Below are 13,807 nucleotides of genomic sequence, written 5' to 3' on the forward strand. Positions count from 1 at the left end.
TCATAGTGTGAAACAATCTCTACCACCTTAGTTTGACTCTGTAGCAAAAGTGTGGAAGATTTATACCAGAATTGTGCTGTGTCATTAAAAATGCCTTTCACCCCCCTTACCCCAGATTTATAGACGCTTCTTCGGGATCTCCAGGGTGTGTCTCATGATACTCATGGGAAAATATCCATCTTTTGGTGCTAAAATAAGATAGTTAGGCACAGCACTTTCGGGGCAGCGTGTTGGACCTAGTGTTTTGCACTGTGTGATATTCATTTAAAGCTGTTGCTTGCTTTGCACATTTGCAAGTCCTTACCAGTTACCACACACACACACACGAGGCACAGTTAGCAGAACTTGGTGATTGTGAGTCTTGTCATTAGCCTACTTGATTCTCTGTCTTTTCTTCTGGGAGCACGATTACTTTTGTAATCAGATGACCCAATGTCCCCAAGCCTCAAACACCACTGGTTACAGCCTTTTAAAAAAGAACAGCGCATCAACAGAACGCCGTGCTGGGGCTTACCAGAGTCTTCCTCGGCAAAAGCCGTTTTTCCAGAAAAGACCTTGTTTCCGATCTGTATCTTCCCGGGACGAAAGTGTGGCCCGTCGAGCTTATTGTCTTTGCAGAGCTTGGTCAGGATTTCTGTGGGTTTGGACGTGTCCCTCCAGGCGTTGTACCCTTCTCTGAGAAGTGGAGGAAGGACAGACAGGAAGTGAGGCTGGCTGCGCTCTAGGGGAACACCTTCCGAGACCCCCAGTGAAAGCTCAGCTTTCTTTGTGCGGTTTCCCTCACACCCACTCACCCGTCTCTACACCTGGGCTACTGCTTTGGGCTTTGTTTCCTTTTCTCCTCTTTCTAGTCAACCAGTCAAGCCCCTTTGCCTTTGTACCCCTTTGTACAGCTTGCATGGAAGACAGGGCTTCCAAGCGGCTTGACCTAAAGATGGTTTGTAAGAAGTGTCAAGTTTTTTAGAAGTGATAATTCTTTTTTTTTTAAATTGAAGTGAAATTCATATCACAAAATACATCATTTTGGAATTGACTCTTACAGTGATGTATATAGTCACAATATCATGCAATCACTTCTTGCCATCACCCTGAGAGAAGATCCTGTATCCAAACTGCACTCACTCTCCATTCCCACTTCCCAGCTCCATTAGCTTGGGCCAGTCTGGTTTTCTGCTGCTCTGGGGTCCAGGCAAGTTTAGCCAGTATGTGGTCCTGTGTGTGCTGCTTAAGAGGACAGCCCGGCTTATGACCTCACTGTCTCTCCTGCCTTCCTCTCCTTTCCCTCACACAACTCCTCTTATAGACTCATGTCTCAGGCAGAAGGTTCTGACATGTTTTTCTAACCAGTGACTTTCCTGGTGGGCTCTTCTAGGTCTCCCCAACCCTTTTATCCTTTAAGGAATAGCTAACTTGGAGGAAGTGGATCACAGGATGGGGGGACTATGGTTCCTCCTCATCCCCGGCATCCTGGCTCACCACAGTAGGAACTGCCACTATCAACTATCCTACAGATCAAAAGTCAATTGGCTATATCACTCTCTAACACGTTCATATGGTGGAATACTATACAGGCCCAGTAAAGCAAAGACTCGAGCAATATTAAATGACACTATAAATCCATAAGCTGTATCGTGAGGACAATAAACAAGTTACAAAGCATAGAAAGCATAATCCAAGTTCAGAAGTAAATAGTATAGAAAAATACTAAAAGGAAATAAGCAAAAATCTTTATATAAATACTTAATTTTTATTAATTATGCAAAATAGTGATTTATGCAAATTATTTATTTATATTGACAAACTATGTAAATTAGTTTCCATTTCCCATTTAGGAAAGTGGTTTTTGAATTACAGAATGGAACTACAATGAATGTCTATATTTTCCTAGCTGTAATTTGTAAGATTTTGTTAAAAAAATATAATAAGATTCAACATACATTAAAAGAAAATCAAGCTGGTAGCCTACATTTAAAAATAAAATTGAATTGCAAATCTTTGTAAAGAATGTTGGATCCACTCTCCCCGCATGTATAAAGTGTGGATAATAATACCCCAGCGAGTTCTGGAGGAGCTGATGAGCTATTCCATGCAAAGCTCTTAAAACAGCGCACATGCACATGCAGCTATTGTTTATAGGATGCCCAAAGCACATGCGGCTATTGTTTATAGAATACCCAAAGCACATGCGGCTATTGTTTATAGGATGCCCAAAGCACATGTGGCTATTGTTTATAGGATGCCCAAAGCACATGTGGCTATTGTTTATAGGATGCCCAAAGCACATGTGGCTATTGTTTATAGAATGCCCAAAGCACATGCAGCTATTGTTTATAGAATGCCCAAAGCACATGCGGCTATTGTTTATAGAGTGCCGAGACACTGACGTTTGCATTGTATTAACCATTCTTCCTCTAGCACCGTCCGCCAGGGAATCCGGACCACCAGAAACAGGTGAACAACACATAAGCACATCACAGCCTGGCTCTTTACTCTCGAAGAACCTGCCCTGGGTTTTAAACCAGAGGTGCTTCCCCAGGCCCATTGGCCCTCAAATGCCTGCAACAGTCTCCCGGATCCAGCTCTGCTGAAAGAATGGAATAAACACATGCGCAGTCCAGATCCCCTTAAGACTGTGGCCCTGGGACACCAACAGGGAAGGTCTCCACAGGAGAACAACTTACATCTCGTATTGGCTCTGCAAACCGCAGATGGCTCTGTGTTTGCTGTAGAAACGGTTCTCCAAGTCGATCTTGGTCTCCCCGATGAGGTCATCTGACCCAATCATGTCATGGTCGTAGATCAGGACAGAGAGCAGGGACTCCTTTGGGAAAGTGGCCTGGATCTCAAATGACCTGAGTGCGAGCAGAGGGCTGGGAGTCAGCAGTGTTTGGCAGTATGGTGCTTCACTGGCTTTCTTTCAGTTAGCTTCCTACCCGGGTGGATGGACTGACCGGCTTAGCAATTCAGTCAGCACTGACAGGAATCTGTGTAGTACAACGGACTTCTGATTCCTTCGTCAAATTTCAATAGACAATGATCTGCCTTTTTACAGGCCATATCTCAGAGTTGCTTACTGGAGACTTAGACTGATTTTCAATCTGATTTTAGACCTGGACTTTCTGGTTGTTAAACACTGGGCATGTGACTTAATCTCTTTCACCCTCCTTGTATGAAAATGAAAACAATCAGGACTCCTTTAGACATAGTGTGGCGGTTAGATGCAAGGTTGATCATATAAAACACACATTTCACTTCCAGCTTTTCAGCTCAGACCCAGTAAGAATATTATCATTCTTTTCGGCCACTGCTTTATCGAAGAACACCAGCTGGAGTTTTCAAAAAGAAAACCTTGCTGATGGAAACAAAGATTTGCAGGCTGTCTCCACAAGATGAAGGGCCCTGAGAACAGAATACCATTCTCGGATTTCTGAATCGCTGGAGCTTGCATTTGGCCTGCAGAGAATAGATATTTAATGGCTATTTCTTTGAGCTGCAAAGCATGTCAGAAATTTATATCCAATACCTCTATTTTGTAGATAAGGAAGACAAACCCTGGAGAACCTAAGTGAAGAATCATAAATCCATCCTTCCTGGACTATGTGATAGGATCCTAGTCTAGTGTGGCAGAGACGGCCACACACTCAGGAGACAATTACCACCCGCACCCTCACCCCAATGAGAAAAACAGACAATTTACAGCACCAGGGATCATAACTGATGGGGTAGGCTCTGAACGGCCCAGATGGGGCTGCACAGGGATGAAATCCTTGTACTCTTTATCTGTTACGCTTGGTAGTGCCTTCTTGACTTCAAATCCTGGCTTCTAGGTTGCAATGGCTATTCTGGAGGTTCATTAGAAGCAAGCACCCAACATCCATCTCTGAGTTTTGCTATCACCACGGTAGCCATCAAGGAAGGGCTTAATAGGAAGGCTTCACTGACCCTGGTAATGATAACAGAGGATTTAATGGCTCTGGCGCGTCTCATCAAGCTGTACTCATAGTTTAACCTTGCCTGAATTTATTGGAGCTGCCATCCAAAGAGTTTGCAAAACCACCATCCCAAGATTGGATTCCTGGTCTCCCTGGGAACTCCTAAGCTTACATCAGATCATATGTCGGTGATAATACCATTAGATGTCATTGCTTGAGCAAACGCCAAGACAGCGTAAGTGTGCAGAGGTTCAGAGGCTCAAAGCAAAGATCCCCACAGTTCTTTTGTTCATTCATTCATTGCCTAACTTTTTCTTCTGGCGTTTACCATACAGCCACTATATGACAGGTCCTGAGAGTAGAATAATTTTTAATAAGTGAGGCATACACAAGAGTGGCAGGAGATGGCAGGAGCTGAGATGGAGTCATAGGCAAAAGAGAAGTCCCTTCACCTGGACCTAGACAGCAGAGAGTTCTCTGGGCTCTAGACCTGGAACTCAGACCTGCCCATCCCCTGTTTCTACGGGACTTGCCACAGTGTCTTAATCCCCCGTTCATTTTTCTCTCAGTAGTCACAGGATCCCTGAAAAGCACGGACTGCAGAGAACCTGATACAAGATGGATTCCCAATAACTGTGCTGTGTGTGTGTGTGTGTGTGTGTGTGTGTGTGTGTGTGTGTGTGTGTGTGTGTGTGTGTAGGGAACCAAGGAAAGTGGGCAGATGAGGGCCCAGCTGGGAACAAGAAGTAACCGTCTTATTCAATAAGAAACACAGAACCAAAGCAAAGAAGAAAGCCAAGAGGTCAGAGCTAAGAGCTAAAAACCTTACCCTTCCTCTTGCAGTGGTCCTACCTCTCCAAAAGAGACCTACTTCCTGTGTGTCTGTCTTTATAAAGACTTTCTGTTCTGCCTTCTCATTGGTTGTAAACCCAACCACATGACTGCCTCGTCACTGCCTGTCTGTACAGACCTCCAGGTCTTCTGTGGTTGGTATTGAGATTAAAGGCGTGTGTCTCCATGCTGGCTGTATCCTTGAAAACACAGAGATCCACCTAGCTCTGCCTACCAAGTGCTGGGATTAAAGGCGTGTGCCACCACCGTCCAGCTTTCGCTATGGCTCTAATAGCAATGGCTCTGACCCCCAGGCAACTTTATTTATTAACATACAAATAAAATCACATTTCAGTACAAATAAAATATCACCATAAAGGCCTGCAGAGGTGAGTGAGCCATCAGAGTCAGTGAGCTATTTTAGTCACCCAAGTTCAGTAATTTGGGATCCCATTGTTTTCAAGGCGATAAAGACTATGGGACACTTTGAGAGCTGTGAAAAGAGCTGCCAAAGACTATGGTCATACTCAACTTCAGAATGATGCAGAGTAGCAGAGTCCCAGCAGATGTCACCACCACATGAAGGAGGTTTAGTCTGTGTACCTATTCTTTCACTCACTCACTCATCCCTTCACAATAAGACATGTAGTCAGCACTTAGTGTGTGCCGGGTGCTGTCTGCAGGGCTGGGGAAGCGGTGCCGGCCTACATGAGTTCATGCACCAACAGATCTGATCCTCCAGTAGAGAGAAGAAGATGGCGATTGAACACACAGACAAGTAAACCTATGCCAGAAGCTGTGAAGGAGGAAGGGAGGCAGCTCAAAGAGTCAGGGTGTTAGCAGAAGGGGCTGTGACAGCCTCACATGAGTACCCCAACAGGTGTTCCCGTCAGGAGGGGGGTCCCTAAGTTACAGGTTAGGCACACATCCTTCTGGAACACAGTAGGACTGAGCCAGGAATGTGCATTCTAGAGTAACAATGAAAGATGTATCCCACCAACCATCTACCCCTGGAGAGGCTATGAAAGAAGCCCTGGGAAGCTGTATGTAGGTGGGGAGGGGGTACAGCCATCACACTGGCCTCCTCTGTTCCAGAGCCCTAAAATAAGGCTGGTAAAGCAAGTCTAACTCATGTCTGGGGAACTGTAAGGGCAAAACGTAGCAGTGGTTACATAAGTGGCAGATCACAGTAAAGGTCATCTCTGGATCAGAGAAACAAGGATAAGCTTCCCTGGTATGTCCTTTTAATTGTTCCCATTAATCCAGACAGGCCAGGTCATTTATTGCCTCATTTCCTCAGCAGCAATAAAATCTGAGAAGCCGATGCTGGTCAAATGCCATGGGGTCTGAAGCCAATACAGATGCATTTATGAATATATATGAGTCTGGTGGAGATTTCATCCTGTGCCCTTAGTTCCTCAAGAGAAACAAATTAAACATACTTCAGATATTGCTGAAGTCACCAAGGAGGAGGGAAAGGTGGCAGATGTGGATTGAACCCTGACGGTGCCATAGACGTCTCGCAGGTTCTTCCAAAGGAGTCTAGCTAGGGTCGGGTGTCACGACTGCTTTATGGATGAGGAAAGCGCCAGAACAGGTGGAGTTAGCTTCATGAGGTTGCAGAGTGCACATGACAGTGAAACCCCGGTTCCAATTCCAAGGGCAGTGGTGTCAGAGCACAAACTCAAGCAGGAAACATGTATGATACGCCGTTATAAGGTCAATGGCGCGTGGCTGGAGAGACGGCTCGGTGGATAAGAGCACTTGTTGTTCTTGCAGAGGACCTGGGCTTGGTTCCCAGCACCCACGTGGTGGCTCACAACCATCCGTAAGTCTGATTCTAGGGTATCTGATGCCATGGGTACTATACACACTTAGTGCACATACATACATGCAAGCAAAATATATACACACATGAGTAAAATAAATAAATCCTTGTTGCATGTACCAGAAAATCCCTGTGTCTAGTTCTACTGCACACCCACGCATATAGTGTATTTTAACAATTTGCAGGAAAATAAAACACAACTATGGGATGTCAGTTCAACTTTTGGTTCAACAAGTGGTTGGCAAGATGATATGGTGGAAAAACTCTCTAGTAGGAGATCAAAAACTCAACCATCTGGTTCAGTCCCTTCGAATTCTGAGTTGAGTGAATTTGCATGTATTTCTTAACCTCTTTGGATCTCAGATGTCTTGATTGCAAGAAGAAAACTCTACACAGAACCAGGAGGTGGTATCCATGACCCTTCAAGGTACTTTTAAGGTCTAGGAAATAGCTGTTTCAAAACTATGTGTCTGAAGATCATTACATGCCAAACCCAAACAGGAAAACTTTCCACATTTCATAGACATTTAGCTGGCTGTTATCAAGAACACAAGTCAATATTTAATCCTCAGCTACCATTTTACTTAAGACACCTCTCCACATACATACCATTTCCACCAACCCTCCAGGAAGACAGAGACAGCCAATGCAGGAAAGATGATACAACCCAATTGGGATGGTCACTGACCTTCCAAATACTGGATTCAGTTGTTTGGGGATGTATTTGTCCCGGTCTTTGATTTCTGTTTTGCCAAGTCTGAGGACAATGTAGGGGTCTGATTTGCCATCTGGATCAGCTGGGCTAAGATTAAATGCCTGGGGAGGAAAAAGGAAACGACTCCGACTGTTGTGGAATATTAGTAGAAGATGTGCTACATTTGTTTATGCTGCGGAACATTTGTTTAAAGATGCAAAGATGTGTTGCATTCTTTTATGTTGCATTTGTTCAACTCTGTGAAGCTGTGTTACTGTGCCTGTCTAAAACACCTGATTGGTCTAATAAAGAGCTGAACGGTCAGTCAATAGCCAGGTAGGTGAAAGGCTAGGTGGGGCTGGCAGACAGAGAATAAATAGGAGGAGAAATCTGGGAAGAAGATGGGGGAGTGAGAAAAGGAGGAGAGGAGGACTCCAGGGGCCAGCCACCCAGCTATACAGCAAGCCACGGAGTAAGAAGTAAAGAAAGGTATACAGAAAAAGAGAAAGGTAAAAGCCCAGAGGCTAAAGATAGATGGGGTAATTTAAGTTAAGAAAATCTGGCTAGAAACAAGCCAAGCTAAGGAATGGCTTTCATAAGTAAAAATAAGTCTCTCTGTGTGTATTTATATGGGAGCTGGGTGGAGGGCCTCCAAAGAGCAAAGAATAAAAAATAACAACTACATCTGACCCAGCGGCCTCAACCCTGGCTGCACATGGGGACACTTGGGTGCCAGGTTCTATCTTGAGATGTTCAGGTTTTCTGGATCCTGAACTTTGGCACTTTGAAAAGCATCTTAGAGTTTTAGAGTGCAACTAAATCGAGGAGCCACTGCTTTAGCATCCTAGTCTTGGTGTTAAAAAGAACCATACTGGCCTCATCTTTCTCTGCTATCACCCACCAGAGGAAACCAGTCCTTGGCACATGGCAGTGAGGAACACACCGGAAAAGGATGCAGAAGACATGAGCCCATGCTCTAGTTCTAAGTAATTGTGTCGTTGTGGACAAGTCTCGTTTCTGGATCTATCTGTAAAACCATGGGGGTGGCCCTAAAGACCCTGACCAGCACCAGTGGTTCCCAAGGGTACCCTGTGAGTCTTGCCTTTAGCCATGGCTCCCTGAACGGTGATGTTTCAGATCATGAAGCCTGATTCCAGATTGGCTGGGCCTCAGGCTGTCAAAAGTGTACACAGTGAAAGGAAAGGCCGTGATAGAAGGCCAGGAAAACATGACATCAAAATTGAGAAACTTGGTTGTGAAGAAAGCTGAGAAACATATTTAAGACTGTCTCCTGCAGATAGAGCAGGGTACGTAGATGCAGCTACATATTCAAAAATGTTCTCTAGAGATTGCTTAATAGTCAAAATTTGTAAACAGATCACATAACGAAGCGCAATCCAAATCAGCCACTCCTCTGTTTCTCCTTGTCAAATCACTGATATTTAATTCTCTATACAGCAGTGAACTCGAATGCAACCTATGCACATGGCTGCTCCCTTGTTTATTTTTACATTTCCTAGTTCCTATGCCATTCAGAACCAGCATGTAATCTCCAGGAGAGTACTGTCCTGTTCATTACTTTATCTCAACAACATGGAACAGGGTCTTCTTAATATTTGTTATGTGAACAAGTGATATATATCCACTCAAGAAAATACCACATGGCTGCTAAAAGGAATGAAGTCATATACTGATTTGGAAAAATGCCTGTGCTAACTTTTGAAGTGGGAGGAACATAGTAAAGAACTTTGCTTTCTTTCTGTTTGCATTTTTTAGTTACTTTTAAAACAACTTTTTAGTATTTCTTAAGTTATTTTAAAATCAGTGTATTACATAACCAGCTAATTGTATATTAGTAAGTAATAGAGCCGGGCAGTGGTAGTGCATGCCTTTAATCTCAGCACTCGGGAGGCAGAGGCAGATGGATCTCTGCGAGCTCAAGGCCAGCCTGGTCTACAGGGCAAGGTCCAGGACAGGCTCAAAAGCTACACAGAGAAACCCTTTCTCAATAAAATAAAATAAAATAGAAAAAAAAGTAATAGGAAAACACACTCAATCACCACCGCTAACAAGGTCCATGCCAAACATTGGCTTTCCATCTTGCAGTGACTTGGTTGCTAATGAAATATGGCACAGTCATTTTTCATTCAAGTCCTTCATGTCCTCAACTGCAGCCCAAGCCAGACTTCCTCCATGCTGCCCACCCCTGCTCCAGGCAGGAACCTGGTCCACAGCAGCTCTGACCTCCGCATAGAGAGTCCTAACCAAGAGAAGTGCAGTAGCTGTTGTGTCTCATGGGTCACTGTGATTCAGTGAGAGAAAAAGGTGGGGGCCGGAAGTAGAGACAGCGCAAACGACAGTTCAATAGATTTGTTTGTTTCCTGAATTCTCTGGGCCTTTAGTACTCATATGAACTTCGAGAGCCTCCCGAGTTGGAGAAGAAAAATCAATTATTGAACACAATATTTCTCAAATTTACTTGAACACACACTCTATTTCTTGAGGAATATACACATTAATTCTCTCCCAGGACGCCAGAAGCATCCTGAATACCATATTGAAAAGGCTATTGTAGAGCATCCTGTAGGCAGGTGTTTATGACAGGCTACCCAGCAAGGTCTGAGGTTTATCAGAAGCACTACCACCCTTCCAAGGTAGCCTGTTTTTTTGAGGACAAAGACTCCACCCCCCACCCTCCACTTCCCCTCTGTCTGATGGTACTGAGGTGAGGACACCCACACTCCCCCTTTGTCTGATGGTACTGACGTGAGGACACCCATAAAGTGCACGATGTAAGGACAGTTCATTTTCCCTTCTCATTAATTTTTTTTCTTGAGACAGGGTCTCGCTGTGTGCTTGGCTAGCCTGGAACTCTCTACACAGGCCAGGTTGGCCTGGAACCCTGCCTCCTGAGTGCTGGTACTTACTAGAGGCTTGTGCCACCACATCCGGCAATTTGCTTTTCTTTTGTGCTTTGTTAATGCTTCTCATAAGTTATATAAGCAACATGAGGAGAGGTAACACTGAATAAGAATACTGCAATCAAAGAGAATCACAGAAATGAAACCTAAGCAGCGAGCTAAAGACAAATCCATGACCCATAAGGATGTGTACAACTGAACGTCATGCTTGGTTGTCCACTTTCCCTATAAGTTAAAAAGTTTCACAATTAAAGTTTTGTGACCCATTATCAAACTAAAGGGAAGCCTAGAGAACATGATGTTTTGAGGGTTTTTTTCTTTTAATGCATTCAAAATGAAACTTCTGATTGCAGTAGTGCATCAGCAAAGCCATTGGGGGAGTTTCATTGCCCTGTTGGGTCCTGGGTACCTGTCCTGAGCTCTTCCTCCACTGTCTTCTCTCTGAGTGTTCTACTTCGGATTTGGTTTCCTTTCCTGCGAGTAGGTAACCTAACAGAGCTGATAAAGCTGCTCAGAGAAGTCCTGTATGCCAGGGAGTGAAAAGCCAGGAGGTGTCCATGTTCCTGAAGGACCTTCACGCCCTGTAACGGACTGATTCCGGTGATCCTAATGGCATATGTTGAAGCCTAACTGTATTGGAGCTATGGCTGGCTATAGGCAGGTGACCGAAATCAATGTCACAGGAGTGGAGCTGTAGATTTCAGACGTCGCTCTTTTGCTCTGCACATTCACATCCCCAGAGGAATGGCCACGTGAAGACATACATAGTAGGAAGGTAGATACCTACAGGCCAGCAGGAGAGGTTCCACCAGGTAATCATGGACTTACCGTCCCCAGAACTGTGAGAAATACATTTCCATGGCTTAAGCCCATTTGTGGTGTGGGAGCCCAGCTGGGAGACTGGCTCCCACATTTTACCCCAGGAGTGAGGGATAAGAGATTTAGATAGAAGGCTGGAGGGGAGAGAAACAGATAGAAACACAGGAGAGCCTCAGGAGGGCCTGGATCCTTAACCACCACCACCGCCCCCCCCCAATGGTCTCCTCTAAAGGGTATTTATAGGAATGCCAAGAGGTGGAGCAAAATACCTCCCCCTAGCTCAGCTAAGTGTAGACTCTTCCAATCACCTGGAAAACATGCACATGATCAAGCAATCCTCTAATGCCGCTCTGCTGGGTAAAGCAAGCTCAGATCTTACTAGGAAACCTTTGTGGGCCTCCACATTGTGGTATTTTGTTCCAGCAGCGTGAATAAGCTAATCCACCCACTTAGATCAAAGGAGGATGGCTTACCGCAACAATGTACACCCTGATCAGTACTTGAATGGGATGATTGGGTGGAATTCCTTGCTGGATTCTCAGCTGCCCACTGTCCTCTGAGTTAGAATCCTCAGGGCTTTTGTAGATGCAGAAGGAGCCCTGGAACCACAGAACATAAGCCAGAAAGCAGAATGGTCATGTGACCCATGAGAAACCACAGTGAGTCCAGTGGTGGGAAAATGAACATAGCCCAAGTGTCTGAAGGACATGGGCTAGTGCCGCCCTTTGTCACAAGGGAGGGGAATGTCCTTGGGCAATTTATACAAGCTGCTTACCTCAGCACTTATTTGTGGTACTAGTGGATGGGGTCAGTATGTTAATGCTCTCATCACAGGGCCATTGCATGGGGAGTGTGACAGAGGGGATCTGAGTGCTCTTTACGTGTGGAATGCTGGGCCCAGGTTTCCCTACTGTCTCCTTCTGTCCTGAGTACAGTATTCCTCTTTCCAGACACAGCCACGGGAGCTTAGGGAGGTGAAGTATATTGTTCAAGCTACTAGCTACTATAACAAACAGGATTTAAATCCAGGTTGGCAAACTGAGTCACTCGGGTTATTTCAGTATACCTTGCAGCATATTAAAGGCCCAGCATGCAGTAATGAGCCACAGATATTAGCAACTGCTTTGTGATACTGAAAACCCAAGTCTGCCCCAAAAAGTGTTGTACTGTTTGATTTATCTTGCTTTTCCAACTGGCAGGTCTACATAGATCACATATTTAATGTGTTATGGATAGGACAGCAAAGGACAGTGGTCCTTATGGGTAGTGACTATGTCTTCTTATGTTATATACAGTAAGTTTAATCCACTGTACATAGATTAAAAAAAAAATATCTCCCAAGACTGTGACTGGGCCCTGTGTGGTTCAGAGAAGGTGCTGGGTGAGCACTGAGGAGTCTTTACCCCCATGTCCCACATCACAACCCCATTGTTAGGATGGAGTTATGGCTGGCATTTACAGACAGAGACAAAGAATGGGGTCCACATGGGAACCTGCCTTGAACTTTCCTATGACTCGGTCTCCATCTAGACCATGATCATCTTCTGTAGATTTGCCTCTGAAGAGTTCGAAGGTCTTCACCCAGTCTTCAAAGTTGTTAAATTCACTCTCAAGCTCGCCATCGTATATCTTTAGAGAGAAGAAAGATTATATTAAGAGGACAGAAGGTTAATTACTCTATCACCTTTAAATTCATTCTCATTCAAAGTTTGAAAACAGACAAATCCTTCACCAGAATAAAACAGAAATGGCCTGTGGCTCAGTTCCCAGTAGAGTCCTTGTTCCCATCTGAAACCTTATGAGGACAGCCTTTATTGCTACATTTTAGCATTCCTGGTCGTCCGAGCTTCACCAGAACCATCCATTTCTATTTCCTGTTAGCCATGCTCTGGACACCATGACAGCCTGTCCAAGCACACGGGCTGGGCATGCATGGCCTGATCCCTCTTAAGCCATGAGCCTTACAAGCCCCTTCCCCCAGTTGTTCCCTCGGGTATTCAGAGCAGAGTGATGCAAAAAGGCCTAATAGAAAAGGTTCAGCGTTTGTTTGATGAGGAAAATCAGATTTCTCAAAAACTGGCCTTGAAATATGCCCCAGGGAAAAGGTAAGCAACTGCTTGTTGATTTATCCTTAACAAGATAAGGAAAACATCTGGCTAAACACTCCTAAAGCTAACTATTATGAATTTTTATGAAGCCCTTTGCATAAAAATTTAAATTCCAAGAAGTATAGCCAACTGAAAACATTTCAAAGAGTTATTTATGTTTATGTGTGTAAATGTTTTACCGTCATCAATGTATGTGTGCTACGTGTATACCTAGTGCCTGTGGAGGCCAGAAGAGGGCACCAGAACCCCTAGGCTGGTGGTTGTGAGCTCCCAAGTAGGTTTTGGGAACCAAGTCTAGATCCTCTGCAAGAGCAGCAAGTGCTCTGAACCTCAGAACTGTCTTTCCAGCCCATAAAACATTTTTAAATATACAGGCATAAACACAACAGCCCTTTTTATGTTTAATTGATGTTACTGGCCATTAAGTATACACTGTAGTACTTTTAGGAAGTTGAAATCATTAATATTTATTAATTCTTAACACATTTAAAATGGCAGAATGTTTATTTTTGTTATAATGCAGGCAGACATGAATTTTCCAAGTGGGAAATAATATATAGACTTTAGAAATGCAAAGTAGAATTCAATTTGAGGTTTATAAATATAATTAAAATACTTATTCAAATTTCCTCTCAACATCACTCAACTTGATCATCTACATAAGTAATTGTTGG

General features: G+C 44.2%; 1 protein-coding gene across 1 annotated transcript in view; it reads right to left on the reverse strand.

The window, feature by feature from the left end:
* The window catches only part of Fer1l6 (fer-1 like family member 6), a 127,336-nt gene that overhangs the window by 24,461 nt on the left and 89,068 nt on the right, over positions 1-13,807 (reverse strand). Inside the window, exons 29-33 of the mRNA XM_006990681.4 lie at positions 12,523-12,654; positions 11,499-11,624; positions 7,280-7,407; positions 2,682-2,852; positions 515-675 (exon numbers count right to left, since the gene is read on the reverse strand). Coding sequence (XP_006990743.1) covers positions 515-675; positions 2,682-2,852; positions 7,280-7,407; positions 11,499-11,624; positions 12,523-12,654 — 718 coding nt within the window. The remainder of the gene's footprint in view (positions 1-514; positions 676-2,681; positions 2,853-7,279; positions 7,408-11,498; positions 11,625-12,522; positions 12,655-13,807) is intronic.

This window comes from Peromyscus maniculatus, chromosome 20, assembly GCF_049852395.1.
Source record: "Peromyscus maniculatus bairdii isolate BWxNUB_F1_BW_parent chromosome 20, HU_Pman_BW_mat_3.1, whole genome shotgun sequence".
Taxonomy (NCBI): Eukaryota; Metazoa; Chordata; class Mammalia; order Rodentia; family Cricetidae; genus Peromyscus; species Peromyscus maniculatus.